Here is a 19,762-nt window from a genome sequence, read left to right on the forward strand (position 1 = left end):
TAATCAATATGGAGATTATGAAATATAGGTAGTGTTTGCATTAAGAGCATTTTACTCTGGAACCCTCTGGAAGGGGGGGGGGGGGGGGTTGCAACTTAGCAAATCCTATTTTAATTGTCTTCAATATTATTTTTTTATTGTATTTAGTCCATTGTTCCATGTATTTGCAGTATATTATTTTCCTTTTTGTTTTTTCCTCTTTTTTTTTTTTTTTTTTTAAATAGGCTCATTAACATTTAACGGCCCTGCCTCCAGCCAGCTTCAGAAGAGTGATGTCAGTACAGAATCTAATGGTGTGAGTCAGTCCAGCTCTGCCCCTAGCTCCACTCAGAATAAAAGCCACAGCAGTCGAGAATATAACAGACAGCTAGCTAGCCTGAACTGCTCTCTGCGGGACTGGGTCACGAAGCACGTCAATGGCAACCCCCTGTGTGACCTCAGTCCTATATTCAGTGATTACAAGAAGCATTTAGCCAGCATTGAGCAGAAACACGGAGGCAGCTCTGACAGTGGCTCTGAGAGCGACGCCAGCAGCAGACAGTCTTTCTCTCTTCCGACGCTCAGCTCTTCAAAGCTTCAGCAGGGTGCAGCAACAGCATTGTTCACATTCAGCAGCGACCAAAAGGAGAGCACCACTTCAGAGAAGAGGGCAGGCTCTGCTGCTTCAGCAGCTCCCGCCACCAATGTCACGTTTAGTTTTGGGAAGAAAGTGGACAGCTCTGTCTTGGGATCCCTGTCTACCAGTAGCACAGCAGCAGCACCTACATTTTCCTTTTCAAGCCAAGGCACAAGTTCTTTATTTGGAAGCCAAGGAAAACCTCCAGCCACCTCCACTTTCTCTTTTGGTTTGTCAGCACCTCAAACAACTATTGGAAATGGAAATACACCAAAAGGTACTGATTTGATTTATTTAATGCTTGGAATTCTGATAAGCTGTCAGTGTAATCTTAGTTTTACATTTTTTTTTTGTTTTTGAATAATTACTTTTGCTCCTAAATTGTATTATATTTTGTTATATGTTTACTGCTCATTTTGATAGTTTTTGTAAACTCAGCAAAGGATTGGATTATTTTTGAACTCTTGGTTGTGCTGTTTATAGGTAATTTGTCTGAGGGTCAGCAGTAGGTTCATTAAAGGTAGATGTATGAATTTTCACTGAGCTACGATTTGCAGTGTTGCTTGGTAAGACTGGTTAGTGCCTGTCTCTGTCTGTCTGTGTGTGTTTGACATCTCCTATACATTAACATGATGAAGCATTTCAGTGGAATATGTGGCATGCGTGTAGACTGGTTTGTTTAACAAACAGAGCCTATACTGATTCTGCTGGGGTTTTTTTCCCATTCCATGTTTTTTAGGGGTATGTGCTTGTAAATAGTGTTTGGTTTGTGTGGTGGTGGTGGTGGTTGGCAGTTCCAATCCCTGCCAAATACATGTGAGTGTGGCTATTCCCAAATTAGATAATTGGTGTGACTTGGGAATAGCCACAAGATATAAAAAGGGAACTAGGTGCTCCATTTAGAGTTTTTTTTTCAGCAGTGTTTTGATTTATGTTTAAGTGCATGCCCCAGTGCTTAAACCCGCAGCTGTTGTTTCAGTCTCAATAACCCTTTTCCATCGTGTAGCAGGGTAATACCAGAATTGTTTTCTTCAGGAGAGAAATTGATCTAATAGCCAACACTGCTGTATAGGCTACCCCTTTTTACAATGACAGATTTGATCACTGTTTCTGGGATTCCAAAGCCCTCCTGCAGATTTTTTTTTCATTCCTTTTTTCACTATTGAACCTTTTTTTCACCTTTTTGTTTAAATTTCTCAGTGAACAATTTAGGCTATAATGCAGATAAATCTTTAATTAACGTAATGTATAGGCTACAAAGCAGGAGGAAGCTAGGTCTAGTAGTGACGTCCGCAGCAGAGGAGGGACAGCAACAAAAACTAAAAGAAATCGGAAGACAGGAGCAGAAGTGCTGGTTTTCATATTAGTGCCTTTTATCAACTCTGGGAATACAGAGCTGCAGGCAGCTGAAGGAAGGACAGTGATGCATTCAAGAGTATTTTGTACTTGGTTACTGTTACATTAATCCTGGGATCTCACTTATGTTGAAAGATTTGTAAGATTAAAACATAAGACTAATTTGAGTAATGTTCTAAATTATGCTTGGTGTGATGGGCACAAAATAAATAGTTTATATGGTCATCTGCTGTTGCCAGCAGCCAGTATAAATCCATGAGCAGACCTGACCTATTTGCATGTTGGTGAGCTGCTAAAGATGCAGCAGACTGGTTATTAGGTTTTAGTAAAATTGATTGTGTAGATGTAGTCAGAAAATGTTTTGGTAGTTTTGCTTTCGTTGTATTTAAAAGATGCCAAACCAGGACAAGCTTGTGCTGGCAGGAATAAGACCATTTTTGTAATGGTCGAGGCAAGCACAGGGAGTTGATTTTTAAAATGATAGTGTTTTGCTGGAATTGATGAAAATATTTCAGATTGTACTCCTATTTCCAATTTGCTATAATATGCAATTAATACTGTATGTGAGAATGAGTAAAAGGACAGAGGGTAGGTACAAGGGTAGATGTGACTTAACTACAGTAAGAAAGATTAAAGGGGAAGAGTTTGTTTCAGACACATACTGCAAAAATAGGGGGGCACAGATAGACGATAGTTATGTACCCATATCAGCCGATAGTAGATGCAGTGCAGGTACGCTATTGTAAACTACTATGACATGACAGGCACGTAATGGCTGAGCGGTGACGTCAGGCCAGAAGGGGGAAAGTGAAAACACACAGGCAGTTACTGCAGTTCAAAAAGACGTATGGTGCGCCGTTTTTATTTGACAAAAATAAATAAAATATTTAAACAAACACTGCTCGCAGAGCACAAAATAAAATATAAAAAAAAAAAAAAAAAATCCGATCCGGGTCAGGCTGGGCAAATCGCAGGTGTGAAAACCGCACGTGTGAAAATAAATTGGACCTGATGCGCCTGACAAGCGCTGAATAAATGGGCCGCTAAGGGTTAACACAGTATGCTACTATACAGTATCTTACATAAACTGCAAACACTTTATAGAAATTAATCATTTTTAAACTTGCACAGAAAATGTGTACGTGTGGCTGCAAGTAAAACACATAACCTACCTGATACTTGTTATCTGTTGGTATGAGTCAGACTTTTTCTTTAAAAAAAAAAAAAAGCAATTAAATACTTAATACAGAATTAATCACTGTAGTAATTATGTAGAGGGAGTCTATGTCCTCTTAATGTGAGAGATTTACAGCTATGGCCAAAAGTTTTGCATCCTTAGGATTTTAGGATTGAGACATTAAACATTTTATATATATATATATATATATATATATATATATATATATATATATATATATATATATATATATATGTGTGTTTTTAAACTATGAACATAATTTAGAAAATACACAGATATGGCAACATAATAGTAGTACAGTTTTTCGTTAAGTACACCAACCCTTCGTTATATCACCCCTCACTATACTGTGGATTCGCATATATCGCGGTCCTGGAGTTGGCTCCCCATTTTTACTGTAACTGCGTATGCCTTAGCTGCAATATACATAGGCACTTGGTATTACTGTTTGTTTTATTTTGTAGTGCACATCACAAACAACATACATAACTATTAAAAACAAAGCATTCATGTCGTTCGGTTATCATATATACACTTATTGCCCAATAACAAAAAGCAAATTACATAACTATGTTCTTATTTTAGCCAACAAGGTGTTTACGTGTGGCAGCAATGCACTAGCAAAAGCCGCATGGCAGGGATGTCAGCTCCCATGTTATTGGGAATGGATTATTTCAATGCAATAGGTTGGTGCATTTACGAAAGGAGAGGAAGACTCATGAAATTAATTGGAGACTGAAGTTGATGAGAAGCAATTACCTTCTGCAGTATAAACTAAAACCGTGTGATGCTTTTTATCCGAAAAATGACAAATGGGTATCGTAGAGGATTTATACTGGAGCCTGACGCCTGCCATAAAACGAGGAAGTGGTCGTACAGTATTTGTTATTGGCCTGTTTGTTTTTCTATGGGTCTCTCACTGTATCGCGGCCCTTGATATATAGCAGATTTATTTTGGACCCCGACACCCGCGATGTATCGAGTGGGTGGTGTATATGGAAAACTACAGAGCAGTATGTAATTCAATATGTTAACGTAACATCACTCGGCAGGTTTCATTTTACTATATGAAGCAAATTGTGTTAGTTCTGTAGGGTGATATCTGTAGTAGGCTGTTCTGTTAATTTTCGTAATTTATTTTGTCTTTGGTGTTCTCCTTTTTTATTTATTTATCATTGTGTTCCAAGTACTGCTTCAGTTATGTGCTTCAAGATCTAGACAGAGCAGGATTTTAACTGGACAAACCCATTCTGATCCAACAAGTATGAATAGAAGTGGATCTTGCTCTTGTGTTCTGCAAACAGATTGGAGTTGGATATGCTATAATCACAGTGAAGCCCAGATGTCAGGCATTTTATCGGATTTGCGTTCAGACTCAAAGGCAAGCGGTTTTGTTAAGTTGGCTGTCTGGTTCTCAAAATGCAAAATTCTTAGTCATACAGTATGTCCATAATGCAGTTTGTCCAGTCTGTGCAAGTTTTTTAAGTACACAATGGAATGCCTTTTCCTGCAGTAGTGGTTCAAAGGGGTGTTCTGCATCAGCTGCGATTGTGTTAAAGTCTGCTGCTGCTGCACTCTGTATCTTGTATCTCAGAAACCATTAAAAAAAACTTTCCACTTTGACTTTGACCACAACAAATCTAATACAGCTGTTGTATATTTTCAGTTTGTTAATCATGGAGACGAATTGCATAAGATGTATTGTATAATTGTCATCCTGTCAAGTTAGAATATCTATCATGGTGGCCAGTGCTTCCTCTTGTATGATCCTGAATAGACATTTACATTTGTGCTGTGTCATGGGGGATGTTTGTTTTTGTTCATAAAAATCACACATTGCAGGTTGGAAATTAAGCTTGATTAGCCACAGTGTACAGGTAACAAGCTCAGATGTGTCTCATTAAACTTGTAGTAAAACCAGGAATGGAACAGCTATGCAACTGGAGTCTTATTTCCATCCTTGCATTGAGTTAAAAGGATAGTGCATATCTGTCTAGTGGTTCTTTCAATAGAATGTAAATATTGATATGTCAAAGATTCCAACATATTTGATTTTAACACCTACAAGTGGTACAGTTGACTGTTGGCTAAGATTAATAAAATTGCGGCCTTTTGTGATATGATTTCTTGGTTAGATAATCATGTTGCTCGGGCACCCTCATTGCAGCAATTCCTAAGAGAATGTGATTTATAGCTTTCATTGCTGTTTTGCATCCCTCACTTGCCATTTTTTATTTATTGTCTCTTCACTGCTATAATAGATTAGCGCTGCACTAGGATAGAACATATAAAATTCACACAAAGCATAGTAATTCCTCTACAGGCAACACAAGTCTTAATGTACAGTTTTAATGTACTGTGTATATGCACTTTGCAAAATAAGTATTTCTTACAATGTTTTATAATTTAAAATGTGTAAACCCGGTGGTGTAAACTGAACGGCAACGTTTAAACAATGGTCCATGTGCTGAATACCAGTACGATTCTTGTCGAGACTCAGTTTGAGTCCAGATTTAAAATGTCACAACTACGTTGTAATTGCAGAAACGCCTTTTTTAAAAGCATTGTTTTTCTTTAAAAAAGGGGATCTAAGAATCAAGAGGAGTTATTTTATGTTTGTGACCTATAATTCCAGCATTCTGTGTCTGTATAAAGTCTGTTTCAATCCTGATTTTATTTTTATTTGTTTTGTATTAGGAGAGGAAAAGGGTAATGAAGAGGAGACTGAAGAGCCTCCAAAACCTGTTGTCAATGAAGTGAAGGAGGATGATGCGTTTTATTCTAAAAAGTAAGTGTGCGCAATGTTCTGCTGTGTCAGTGGGGATTCCCGAGATGATAGCTGTTCAGCATTTACCAGGAAAATTACGTAGCCTGCAGTATAGAATTTATTTATTTATTTATTACTAAGAAAGCTGCGAATCGCCAACAGATCAGATCAATAGTTGCTTTTTTTAAATAAAAGCTATTTTAGCTGTTGAATCATCACTTACAATGGCTCTCAAAAGTATTCACCCCCTTGGACTTTTCCACATTTTATTGTGTCACAACATGGAATCAGAATGGATTTAATTAAGAGTTTTTGCCACTGATCAACACAAAAAAAGTCCCTAATGTCAAAGTGAGAAATAAAATCTACAAATTGTTCTAAATTAATTACAAATACAAAACAGAAAATAATTGATTGCATAAGTATTCACCCTGTTGAGACAATATTTGATAGAGGCACCTTTTGGTGAACAGCAATTTTCAACTCTTTCCACATATTCTCAATTGGATTGAGGTCCGGGCTACGACTGGGTCACTCCAGGACATTGACCTTTTTGTTTTTAAGCTACTCATGTGGCTTTGGCTGTGTGTTTGGGGTCATTGTCCTGCTGGAAGATGAATCTTCTCCCAGGTCCCAGGTCTCTTGCAGACTTCAGCAGGTTTTCCTCCATGATTTCTCTGTACTTTGCTGCATCCATTTTGATCTCTGTCTTCACAAGCTTTCCAGGCCCTGACACAGAGAAGCATACCCATAGCATGATGCTGCCACCACCATGCTTCACTGTATGGATGGTGTTCTCAGGATCGTGTGCGGTGTTAGGCTTGCGCCAAACATAGAGCTTAGCGTTGAGGCCAAAAAGCTCTATTTTGGGCTCATCAGACCATAGAATCTTCTTCCACATTGTCTCAGAGTCTTCCACATGCCTTCTGGCAAACTCTAGCTGAGATTTGATGGGTTTTTTTTTTTTTTTTTTCAAACAATGGCTTTCTTTTTGCCACTCTCCCATGAAGGCCAGTTTTTTTGAAGCACCCGGGCTATTGTTGCAGTGTCTCCCAGCTCAGCCGTGGAAGACTGTAACTCCTTTAGAGTTGCCATAGGCCTCTTGGTGGCCTCCCTGACTAGTGCCCTTCTCACTCGGATACTCAGTTTTTGAGGAGGCCTGTTCTAGACAGATTCACAGTTGCCATATTCTCTCCATTTCTTAATAATGGACTTTACTGTGCTCTGGGGGATATTCAGTGCCTTTGAAATGTTTTTACATCCTACCCCTGATTGCTGCTTTAGAAGAACCATATTCCGGATTTGCTTTGAGTGTTCCTTTGTCTTCATGATGTAGTTTTTGTTAGGAAGTGCACTACCAACTGTGGGACAGGTGTATTTAACCTGAAATCATGTGAAACACCTTAATTGCACACAGGTGGACTCCATTCAACTAATTATGTGACTTCTGAAACCAATTGGTTGCACCAGACCTTATTTAGGTGTGTCATAGCAAAAGGGGGGGGAATACTTATGAAATCAATTATTCTGTTTTATATTTGTAATTTAGAACAATTTGTAGATTTTATTTTTCGCTTTGACATTATGGACTTTTTGTGTTGATCAGTGGCAAAAACTCCTAATTTTGATTCCATGTTGTAACACAATAAAATGTGGAAAAGTCCAAGGGGGGGTGAATACTTTTGAAAGCAACTGTATCTAAAGTATTTACTGTAAAGCCATAAATATTTGCAAGCCTTTTTTTTGCTTATGAAATAATAACACAAACATTTTTGGCATGAATATCAAATTCCATTAACAATACATACTTTGTATATTGCAACAGGTCACCAATATTTCTGGAGCAAAATAGGTTTGTGTGTGATTTGCCAAATATTTATGGCTTTACAGTACTTCAGTTTGTAAATAATTGTTGATTGTTGTTGCTGCCAAAGATTAGATTTAATAAAAAATAATAATCTTCTCAAGTCTGTCCTTGTATTTAAATGTATTGGACCTGACAGTGGTTTTGTTGTGAATTTAAGTGCTGTGGTGAACTTGTTAACACAATCTTTTGGAGCACCATTCGTGTTAAGGTGGTGTACAGCAAAGACTGAGGTGCTATTAACTGCAGGCCCTTGACAGTGAAACAAAACAGATTGTTTAACTTTGATCCTCCCAGGAGCTAGGTTTTAACCAAATCAAACAAGCTCCAGTTCCATTACCGTCACTTTTTCTACTTTTATATTGCAACCTGCTTGCTTTTTACATTAGGGGTGCTCGATTCTGACACTTGATATCTGTTCCAGTCTGGGTTTTTGTTCCACTCAGTTTCTACATTAGTAAATTGGTCATTCGCAGGTTCAGTGAACTCTTTTAGGACATGCTTGGAATGAAGTCCTGGACTCCTATGAATCTCGAAGGCCGGAGTTCTGTTGAGTGCCTCTGCTTTACTGCTTTTATTAGAATCCCATTCTGAGATTAGGAGGGGAAAGGTCAATATATTAAAATGGAGAATATTGTTGGCTAGTTTTATTTTGGTTTACTAAAATGCTTTTTTTTAAAATGTATTTAATAGATGTAAGCTGTTCTACAAGAAAGAAAATGAATTTAAAGAGAAGGGTGTGGGTACGTTGCATCTGAAACAAGTATCTGAACAAAAGACCCAGCTGTTGGTGAGAGCGGACACCAATTTAGGTACGTTTAACTGCATGCAATTCTTGGCTTTTTTATTTTTTTATTTTATTTATTTTTTTAGTCCCATCCTAGGCAGTTTATGTAACTTTCTCTGATATGCTGCTGGCATTCTCGCACAGAGATTACGCTTCATTGTTCAAAACAGATTTGCATTGCAAACACTGGGATTCCCTGCCACCAGTTGCTTACTCAAGCTTACACGCAGTAGCCCCCTCCCCCCAAAACTACTTCAGGGTTTCGATCTAGAAATGCTGACCAACTTCAGTTGGTTCTGGAACGTTCCTATTCAGCTTGTAATGATGGCAACCTACATAAAGTGCAGGAATCCAGCCTATTTTTAATGATTTGTTTTAATTTATGTATTTATTGTTATATAATTTAAATATTTGTTTGTTTCAAAAAGTAATAAAAGCCATATATATTATGAAGGAAAACTACTGTTTTTGCACATATTTGACTTATGACCTGTTAAGTATATTTCTCTTGTTGAACTGTAACTTGATTGAGACCATAGGCACCTAACCCATAGAGCACAGGGGAAGCAAACGATATATTTTGCCATTCTACGTTTTTTGCTCTGTGTAAACACTCTTCTATGTTTTGTTGTGGTTTTGCCTAGAAACTTGTTTACAATGCTAAAAAAAAAAAAAAAAAAAAAGTCATAAGACCAAGCCAAAAATAGATAAATAAAAACCCACTATAAAACAGCCCCTACACAAACATTGGTTGGACACACCATAGTTCGCTCCGCACTGTTTACAACAGCTAATGTTAGCAGTGGTGTGACTGCAACAGAAAATGCTGGGCAGTTTGGATGCTACAAAAAATAAATTAAATATAGGCTAAGTAATTGTTAGTTTTTAGTTTGTTTTATTCTCTAATTAAATTATATTCAGACGTTAATAACATTAATTAATTCAGCTTTCATATTGAAGCTTGTTGTGTACTAATTAAAGCAAACAAAGTAAGAATTTGCTTGACGTTTTTCAAGTCAAGTAAGCTTATTTGTATATAAATAATTACAATAGTTTAATCTGACTTTAAAGGCACGCACCTGAATTGTAAGGCAATTAAACTATTTGCTTATACTCTCCCTCTTGTTCTGCACAGTGAGCCCTGGTTAAAGATAACTAATGTACCCGATCCGAAGCAAATATAAAACTTGCCTGAATATTAAAGTAAAAAATACATATTTTAAAACAGCAAAAAATGACTTGTTGCACTAGCAGCAGTTACATTTATTGTTTTGCCCTCTAACTCGGTGGACCATGTTTAGAAGCAAGACAGACACAATTTCTTAGAGCAGCGGTTCTCGAATTGGGGTGCAGTGAACGTTTGAATAATACTATAAGAATAGTAATATCATACAAATTCACACTTATTATTTGTAATTTTTTTTTTTTTTAACCGCACTTAAACAGAGAACCAATTGGCTAGTTTATGTTTAAGCATTAGTTACCTGCTGCTTTGCACGCTGTTCAGTACAAAAAATTGATAGTTTTGTGGTGCATGAAAAAAGGAAGAGCAATTTTGTGTAGCTTCATCCTCATGCAAAAAACAAAGTTAGAAAATATGAAAAAGTTACTTGAAATTTGGATTTACATTTTGCTGGAACTGCAGGAGAACCACGTCCATCACAGACGACACACTGAGAGGTAGTGGCTAACGACAGCTTGAAGCCTTACAAACCAAGACGACATTTGGAGACTCGACAGTCATGGACTGAAGAATAAGCCACTCGACTTTTTCAGAAGAAAACTTGATGTATTAAATTAGCAAAAGGGTGCTATAAGCAATAGGGCTGGGATGATATTTATTTTTTATTTTTTTTTACTATCGATACATCTTTTTCACTAAGACCCGATGCATTGTTTTTTCAGAACGCAAAAGAAACATGTAAATAATAAGTACATATACACCCACCCCTCGTTATATTGCCCCTTGCTATACTGAGGAGTCGGATCGGTCCTGGAGTTGGCTCCCCATTTTTACTGTAACTGCACATGCCTTAGCTGCAATATACATAGGCACTTACAATTACTGTTTGTTTTGTTTCATACTGCACATCACAAACAAATATACAAAACAATTAAATACAAAGCATTACTATCATACTGTTATGTATTGCACAGTAACACAAAGCAAATTTTAAATATCTGCTTGCTGAAGCGGTTCTTATTTTAGCCAACGAGGCGTTCATGTGTGGCAACAATGCACTAGCAGAAGCCACAAGGCAGTGACGTCAGCTCCCTAGCAACAAGCCTCCTATGTTGGGAATTGATTCTTTTTCAATGCAGCAGGTTTGTGCATTTGAGAAAGGAGAGGAAGACTGATGAAATTAATTGGAGACTGAAGTTGATGAGAAGCAATTACCCTCCTCTGTACGAATTAAAACGGTGTGCTGCTTTTTATACGAAAAATGAGGAAAGGAAGTTTGCGTAGAGGATTTATACTGGACCTTGACACACCTGATAAAACAAGGGAGTGGTTGTACAGTAACTTATTTGTTAGCTTATTTGTTTTAGTGTGGGTCTCTTGCTATATCGCTGCCCTCGATATATAGCAGATTTATTTTGGACCCTGATGTACTGGCTCGGCAATGATGTTACTTAAAAAAAGGATGGTGTAAGTAGATTCAAGAAAATGCACAGTCTTTTTCTTCAATCAGTTAGGTTTATTGAAATATGCAGGGAGACTGGTCCCAGGTACAGGACAAACAGTTTACGCGTTCTTACAGTTTTTGCATGACATTAAATACCCTTATGTATAGATGGTTCACCTCCTCTTTCTCTGACATGTAACCAATAGCAAAGGTCCATATACCATATGTATTTAATTTAGTGTGTGTATAGTCTAGTGTGACGACCTCTGAACTCAGTGCATTCCTCTTCAGACCCATGGTGCCTCAAAAGGTCCATATGTTTTTTGTTATCTTCCTTGTTCTTATTTCTCTTTCTTGCTTGAGATCCTTTGAGTCCAGTGGCATTATCTTGTGTTCTCCCTGAGATCCTTTGGGTCCAACAGCAGTCAATGCTGGGTATTCCAAAAGTCTTAAGAGCCTGCACCCTTCTGGTTCACAGCGGTGTTGTACCTTGCAGTCAATGTCATCAATTGTTAGCAGTACATGCAATTTGAACCAAACAGTCTGCTCTCTACAATATTAGTCTATTTTCAGAAAGGAACACCAGTATAGCTCTGCCAGTCCGTATGCATAGCAAACTGCTAATCGATTTGCATTCCATGTTTTCCAACAGACCCCGACACTTGAGATATATCCAGTGGATGGTGTATTTTCATCAAATCTAATCACAAAAAATAAACTTCTCCAGTTGAACTTAAAACAACACGCTGTTGTTTTAACACACCACCCACTCACTACATCGTGGGTGTCAGGGTCCAGTATAAATCTGCTATATATAAAAAGCATCACCCCGTTTTAATTTGTACTGCGGAGGGTAATTGCTTCTCTAACTTCAGTCTCCAATTAATTTCATAAGTCTTCCTCTCCTTTCTCAGATGCACAAACCCGCTGCATTGAAAGAATCCACTCCCAACAGGCTTGCTTACTAGGGAGCAGATGTCACTGCCCTGTAACTTTTGCTAGTGCATTGCTGCCATATGTGAACACCTCGTTGGCCAAAATAAAAACCGCTTCAGCAAGAAGATATTTAATTTGCTTTCTTATTGTGCAATGTGTGTATATGATAACAGTACGATAGGTATGACAAAATAAAACGAACAGTAATTGTAAGTCCCCTATGTATATTGCAGCTAAAGGCATACAACTCCAGGACTGCGATATAGCCAAATTCGCAGTATAGTGAGGCACGATATAACAAGGGGTGTGTGTATATACAATCTATATAAAAATAACTACACAACATTTTCTGGAAGTTGGGTACTGTTTAAGCAAGGCATTTCAGAATGACATGCTTGCCTTTTTTCTTTCCCATGAGATTCTGGCTCTGTAAAGCAGCACAACGAGTTTTTGTCCCAGATGGCTTTCCATAGAGATCACTGTACATGCATGCATGCAGATTATGCACGCATAATCTGGTTTGCTTACTTTTTGCTGTCTAAAACTTTTAAATAGAGGCTCAAGAGATGCTGTGGTGATTTTTTTTTTTTTTTTTTTTTTTTTTATATACATCTCTCATCACACAGCTCTTTCATTTGCCATTTTTTAATCTGTCTTGCAAATTCTAGTGAGACGGTAAATAAGTGCAAGGTATTTGTCATTTGTAGCAAATACAAATAAACTAATTTTTGTATCCGAATACATGTAAAATATTTTAATATTCAGATATTTGTCCCAGCACAATACACACACACACACACATTATGTGTGTGTGTGTGTGTGTGTGTGTGTGTGTGTGTGTGTGTGTGTGTTCAAGAAACTCAATGCCCTAAATTCCTATTGACTAAGGGTGTGTTCACACTGGGTCCGTTTTTAGTAGGTTTGGTCCGGACTCTGTACGATTCGGTACCTTTGGTTTGAAGTGTGAACAACAAAGTCCGTTTGGCAAACGCACCAAGTCTGGTTTGCTTGCTAAACGTCAACGTAAACAACTGCTGGCCTCTGTCCTTTTGCACATAGAAAACTAACTATAGAAGGTAACCTGACTCAGAAGTAAACATTTTGCACATAGTTAAGTTCATATTCTGAGGAAACAATTAGAGCAAAAACTAAATATGTCTTTGGGAACTACATGAGGGTTACCAGACATCCTGTGAAAACTGGGATTGTCAGAAACAGTAAAATTGTAACTGTCTCGATTTTACTATTGTATTTTATTAAGTACAAAACTGCATCTGTGTGTTCTACAAGTTAATAGCATAATAATGTATTAGGTTGTGTTAGCGTCATTCAAAAATAAAAGAAACACTTCTGGTTTCTGGTCTGATGTCACCCACTACAGCTGTCTTTTCCACTGCTGGACTTGCCCCGGCTGAAGGAGTAATTTCCGCTGCCAGTGATACAGTGGGAGGAGAGATTCGCCCCACTGCCAGCATGTATGCTGACAGCATGGCCAGTAGCAGCCTGGCTACTGGCAACATTGCCGCCCATCGACACCTTACAGTCCCTGTTCTTGGCCCAGGAGACTTTGAGCTAGACTTTTGGGATTTTAAGGGGGGAGGTGGCCATTGAGGCCATGTGTGCTTTGCAAGGGGGGGGGTATGTTGCAAAGTTCCACGCCCCTGTGTATATTTTGTGTTGTATGTTATGTGTTAATGTTGGTGTATAGACATTGGTACATGGGATATAAACGGGTCTGTGTAACACGAGTGTTTAAAATGTATTTAATTAAAATTGTATTTAGGCACGAGGATTGCACAGCACTTCACGTGCAAGTAAAAAGTAATAATATGTGAGCACAGGGAATTGCACTTTATTAATTCACGTGCAGTTTTACCGAGACTCCAACTGAATGATTGATTAGCAATCGAGTCTCGGTACAGCTGCATGTTTTCATTCACTTGGGGTTGTTTGTTTGGTGAGTGGAGAATGGGATTGGAGACAGAGGTAATAATAATAAGTTAAAATATCAGCTCACCATTTTGTCTGTGTAGTCAGTTTTGTTTGTCTCTTTAATTTGGCGAAAGTGCTGTGTCCTGCGTTTTTGTTTGTTACAACCTTTTTATTTACTGTTCTGTTCATTCATTAAATGCTGAGTGCAAGCAAGGGGTCAGCTTCCCCAGAACTCCACCTCTGTGTTGTTTATTACGTGGTTTCTGGTCTGACGTCACCCACTACAGCCAGTCTTTGTGACATGCTGATATTAGGATAACTGTGCAGAATTTGCATAAACTGCCTTATTCTCTTACTGTCGGCATTCGATGTTATTTATTAATTAAATTAGCAAAGTAGCACCCCATTGGTTTCTTCAACAGCAATATGTAATCTCAAACATGCTATATTAAAACAGAGCAACACATCAATAGCTGACATATTTCAATATGCTTTACAGGATATTGTAAAGATCTGGTTCACACACAGTATAAACAAACAGAGTTCACTTGAAAACTGCATTGTGAACAAACTGACTCTCTCCTGAAAACTTTAGTTTGTATCAAAATGAACGCTGTCCCTTTGCTCGCAGATAAGTGTGAACAGCAAGCACATTGATACATTGTTTCAAACTAAACGAACCAAGCTCAGTGTGAATGTATATAGTCCGGTTAGCAGCAGTTTAACTTTGAGATCAAATGGAGTGTTTTAATATGATTGAAATAACAGTAACTCTGTACAGTATTTCCAATCCAGTTTTGGAGAAAAACATGATTCCCTTATTAGCCTGGCCCTGTGTTTTAGCACATGATTGCTGTATCTTTGAAATTGCTCACCTAAATTTGACATTTGGCATACTGTTAATCTGCAGGACACACCACAGACCCCTGATTTATTGATCCGCTAAACGCTGTATCCTGTAGATCATGGTGGTCGATGTGTTCATGATATTGCAAAGGCTTGAAATGTTTCATAATCTGTGAATTCATATTAAATAAAACTACAAATCTCTGAAATGTTCCTTCCCTTTTTGTTATTTAGGGAACATCTTGCTAAACATTCTGGTGCAGTCTTCAATGCCCTGCACGAGGATGGGAAAGAACAACGTCATGGTAGTGTGTGTCCCCAACCCCCCAGTGGATGAGAAGAGCCCGACCACACCCGTCCCAATGTTAATCCGGGTGAAAACTGCACAGGATGCCGACGAGCTGCACAAAATCATAATGGAAAAGAAGGCTGCGTAACATTCAGTGTGTGCAGAAATGTGGTCACTGGCTGCTTTCAAAGTCTTTTTTTTCTTCTTTTTAAATCTGTTGGTCCTTTGTGTGGAGCACAATAAAAATTAATATTGTTGATCACTGTGTTTTTATATTGCTGTTGAGATGACGTAAGATGTTTGAAAGAAATGTATAATATTCATATCCATCTTAATGAATGATAAACATGATAAACATTTTTTTTTTACACTGCATGCGCATTTTAGTTTGAATAAAACTGATCACCAAAACTGTGAACTATAAATCTGCTTTTTTTTTTTCTCCTTCGATCTGAACCTTTCCTACATGCACATTTTGTTTTATTTTAATGTTGCCCAACAGGCAGGCTGTCAGAGGATGTAGGCTGTTAGGATAATGATGCTTAATTTTACATCTGTCCATTCGTGAGAGGGTAAAGAAATATGGGAAATGTTTGAGTGTACAGCAAGTATTTTTAATTACTTGCAAACTGTGTGGTAAGGACTTACCTGGATTAAGTAACATTCCAGTGAGTTTCTGCTGCTACCATTTTGAATTTTCAGTGCAAATAGATCGGCAAGTAAGAGTAGTAGCTGGGAAGATCCTGAGGCTTCTCCTTGGGAATGATTCATTAATCTTTTTGCAACAGTGTTGTGCCAGGAGAATATTCTGAGGTTTGGCTTAACATTAACATAGCATACAGATTAATGTGTTTTGTAATACTTACGGCAACATAAGTGCATTTTTGAAATTGACTGATTGGTCTAAAATGACTTTTGCTGGAGTATGCGAGCTGAACTTTAAATTCACTTTGGGTACAGTTAGATTTGAGATTCATCTAGAGTTTTGGTCCTATAGATATGTATGATCTCAGCCAGTGTTATCTGGGTTTGACTATTTTTACAAAACTTGAATTGTCAACATTTTCAAAACTCTAAAATAGAAGACAATTTTTTGACATTGTATGGTTAAGCAGTGACTGCATTACATGTATTTATTCAAACAGATTAAATTCCTCTTACCTGGCAAAAGCGATTTTGACCTTTTCAGTCTACTTACCAACATATTTTATTTGGATTTACTGGTCCTGAAGAGTTGCTGTGCTTACAGAATGACCTGGTCAAAATGTAACTTAAATCGTTTTACTTTTCCACAACATGTCTTAATGTTACTCTTTGTTGCAGACGTGAGTAAGCAGTGTATTAATCAGCTGTACTGTTAAAATGGATTTGATAGAATCTTAATATAGTGTCCTTTGTATGTCTTTGTAAAAGTGGCTCACTTGTGTATTATACGAAGGTGCTGAAACAAGTTATTGGGGTGATTGATAAATAAAACTATTATATTTACATGGAATGTGATCTTGTGATGTAATTCTTCCTTAACAAACATGTAAATAGTTTGAAGATATATTTAAATGAATATGTTAGCTATAAATAAACCATTTTGAAGATCTCTTAATTGAGTTAGCTAAAAATGAAATAGATATCTCAAATTGATTTACAGACACCTTTTAAATAATGTTTTACTAGCATGACGCCAAACTGTCATTTAGAGAGATCTTGAAATAATGTCCTGTTCATTTAGAGATCTCAAAATGTACAGGAAGTTATTTCAAGATATCTTAATGACTGAGATATCTCTAAATGAACATGAAGTTATTAAGAGATATTTGAAAATGATTTAAAGATACCTCAAAACACAGACATTTTAAAATGATTTAAAGATACCTGAAAATACATTTAAAGATTTGGAAATAATTGAGATACAGTGCTCCCTCGCTAATTTATAGCACCTCGGATATAACGCTCCTACAGCATGCCCCCCAATTCCCTATACTAGGGATTCATGCAAATACAGAACTGATGTTCATACTGTAAACAACTTCTCAGTCTAACTTCTGTTGAACTGAAGAAACACTGTGCTGGCATTTTAACACAGACATCTTACTCAGTATTCGATTTATAACTAAATAGATATTAGGCCTATTATGTGGTTCTTTCCTAATGTATTTCTTTTTTTTTTTTTTTTTTTTTTTTTTGCTGCGAGAGGAGCTGTGACTTTCTCTGGGAGACGAGATGCTTTAGCCCCGCTCCGGCAGCCAAACCTGGGGTGAGCACATTCCCTCTTCCCCTCACCCGCTCTCCTTCCCGCATTTGGCTTATTGTCTGTTGCTCTTCGGTTATAATGTTGATATTGTCCCCCCCCCCCCCCCAAATGTATTTTAGATATCTTTAAATGATAATTTGGCTTACCATAGAATACTCTTGTGAAATGGTTTCATGTCTGCGCAATTTCTTTTGGCAACATGCAAGGATCAAGATTGCTGTGACAAGAAAGCTGCTCTTTTATTTAAGACTTCAGTTTCAGTCCTGCAATGTGATTTGGTCGTGTGTTTCTTTTCAGGGTCTTTTGCACTTTCCCTTTTTCTACAGCTATTTAATTAGCTAGTGCGTCGGTCATTGGGCTTGTTTTTTTAATGACTAGCCTTTCATTCACTCTTTTCCCCAGTCTAATAGTGTAAAAGCAGCGTGCTGTATAAACTGTTTATGGTGGTGATCTGTCTTATTTGTACAGTGAAGTGCAAAAGTATGTTTGGTCCTCGATAATAGGATGCAAAATACATCTACTTGTTTACTACTGTTAAGCAGAACTTGAGTTAGTGTATTCCTCTTTTTATCATACACTGCAGTTCCAAAGTACCGGTATATGGAGTTTAATGTACCCACTGGCCACAAGGCTACAACATGCTTCATTTTAAAGCTAACTTTCTCCAGATCAAGATAAACCCTGTTGTACTGTGACATTGTGGTCCTGTTTTTTGTAAAAAATGGTTCAAGCAATATAACTACACATTGAAACGTTAAAATCGTTGAAATTACGAAACAAGCTCTCAATTTAATCTTGATCAAGAATGTTCCACTGTACTTAATGTTGCATATTTCTAATACACAGACTCATTGGAAAAGTATGAGCAGCACAAAATATCTACAATGTTAAATAACTTGTTCTAACCTCATGTTTTAATTACCATTTTGTACTTTTTACGGAAAACTCATTTAAAACAATTTAAGAAAATATGATATTTCAAAATGTTTGATTAATCTTGATTTGTATTTGTATGATAGTTTATTAATCAATTATTGGTTCTAACACAGGAACCTTTTTTAAGTCTTAATTTAGTGATATTTATATTTTATACTTTGTCATTTGACTAATACATGGGAAATTAGAATTTAACGTCAACATTTATTTTTACCTTATTCTGAATGATAACCAATTTTTTGCAGCAATACAAAACTGGTACACAAAAGACTGTTACTGTAATGCTTTATTTCTGAAAAGAGAATAAAACAACTTATTTTGATAAATAGTTTATTGATTTTTTTTTTTAAACTATTTATTGACGGGTACTCAGTCATCCAAATTATTACGTTAATGTTCATTTTCAGCGGTTTTATCAAGTTGATGAACTGCTATGAGATTACAGCACCCCTCTCCCTGGCATGAGCAAATGTCAGTACATTACAGATTTTGCTGGCAACAACTGCACATTCTTAAAGAACAGCAGAGACCACCAGTACTGCAAGAGCATACAAGATCCTGTAAAAGCTCAGAAGCTGCACCATGCCAGCATCTTCCATTCTCCATCTAAGGTCTAGTGTAGACCCTAAATTAGACTTGGCTACATGGGATGCCATCCAAATTTTAGTTTGCCATGATGCTCGCTTCACATGTTGTTTAAAACTGTCCTCACAAGGTGGTAACTTTGCTAGTCCAGTGTTTTTTTTTTTTTTCCCTATTGCAAAAAACGAATATGTTGAGTCACATCCAGTGAGGGCATGAACAGCAGGAAGTATATTACCAAACACTACAGACAACGATAGACACATTTCCTGAACTGGAATAAAATGACGCAGGTCTGTTGTAGTTGTCACAACTCCTGCTTCAATCCAGAATTCATCAATATGTTCCATGTGGGGAAAGTAATGAATTGCCAGAACTAAAACCTCAATATCTGGTGTCTTAATGATAATGTTGCCTTTTCTTCCAGCTTCACCAAAAACACTGTCACCTTCTTCCTGTGTACTATATAATTCCAACACCTCTTGCACACCATTAGCAGTGACACATTTTGTGACCTCAGCGTCAGAAAACCCACCAGCCAGTAAGGGTATCCTGTCTGAATTAAATTAAACATGCTGAGGACCATTTTCTGAGGAATCTCGACAGGGCTTGCTTATTAGCAGCTTATTTCATTTTATTTTTTTTCCATAGAGGAACTACTCATCCACCAATAACCTGGTACTGTTTGCTACTTCTAGATCCTGTTTCTGCTCGCCATGCTCTTTCCATTGCGTTGACAGATGCTTCATTATTATACACATCTGTTATTCTGCTGGCC

The 19,762-nt window shown here is 37.3% G+C and overlaps 1 protein-coding gene across 2 annotated transcripts in view; it reads left to right on the plus strand.

Annotated features, from left to right (window-relative positions):
• LOC121319514 (nuclear pore complex protein Nup50-like) overlaps window positions 1-16,706 on the plus strand; it is a 30,296-nt gene extending 13,590 nt beyond the window's left edge. Inside the window, exons 5-8 of one of the 2 annotated variants that reach the window (XM_041257015.1) lie at window positions 225-893; window positions 5,868-5,958; window positions 8,495-8,613; window positions 15,164-16,706. In XM_041257015.1, the coding sequence (XP_041112949.1) occupies window positions 225-893; window positions 5,868-5,958; window positions 8,495-8,613; window positions 15,164-15,366 (1,082 nt within the window). In that variant the 3' untranslated portion in view covers window positions 15,367-16,706. The remainder of the gene's footprint in view (window positions 1-224; window positions 894-5,867; window positions 5,959-8,494; window positions 8,614-15,163) is intronic. The other variant, XM_041257016.1, reaches the window with a different exon arrangement.
• The last annotated feature ends 3,056 nt before the right edge of the window (window positions 16,707-19,762 follow it).

Source organism: Polyodon spathula, chromosome 8, assembly GCF_017654505.1.
Source record: "Polyodon spathula isolate WHYD16114869_AA chromosome 8, ASM1765450v1, whole genome shotgun sequence".
Taxonomy (NCBI): domain Eukaryota; kingdom Metazoa; phylum Chordata; class Actinopteri; order Acipenseriformes; family Polyodontidae; genus Polyodon; species Polyodon spathula.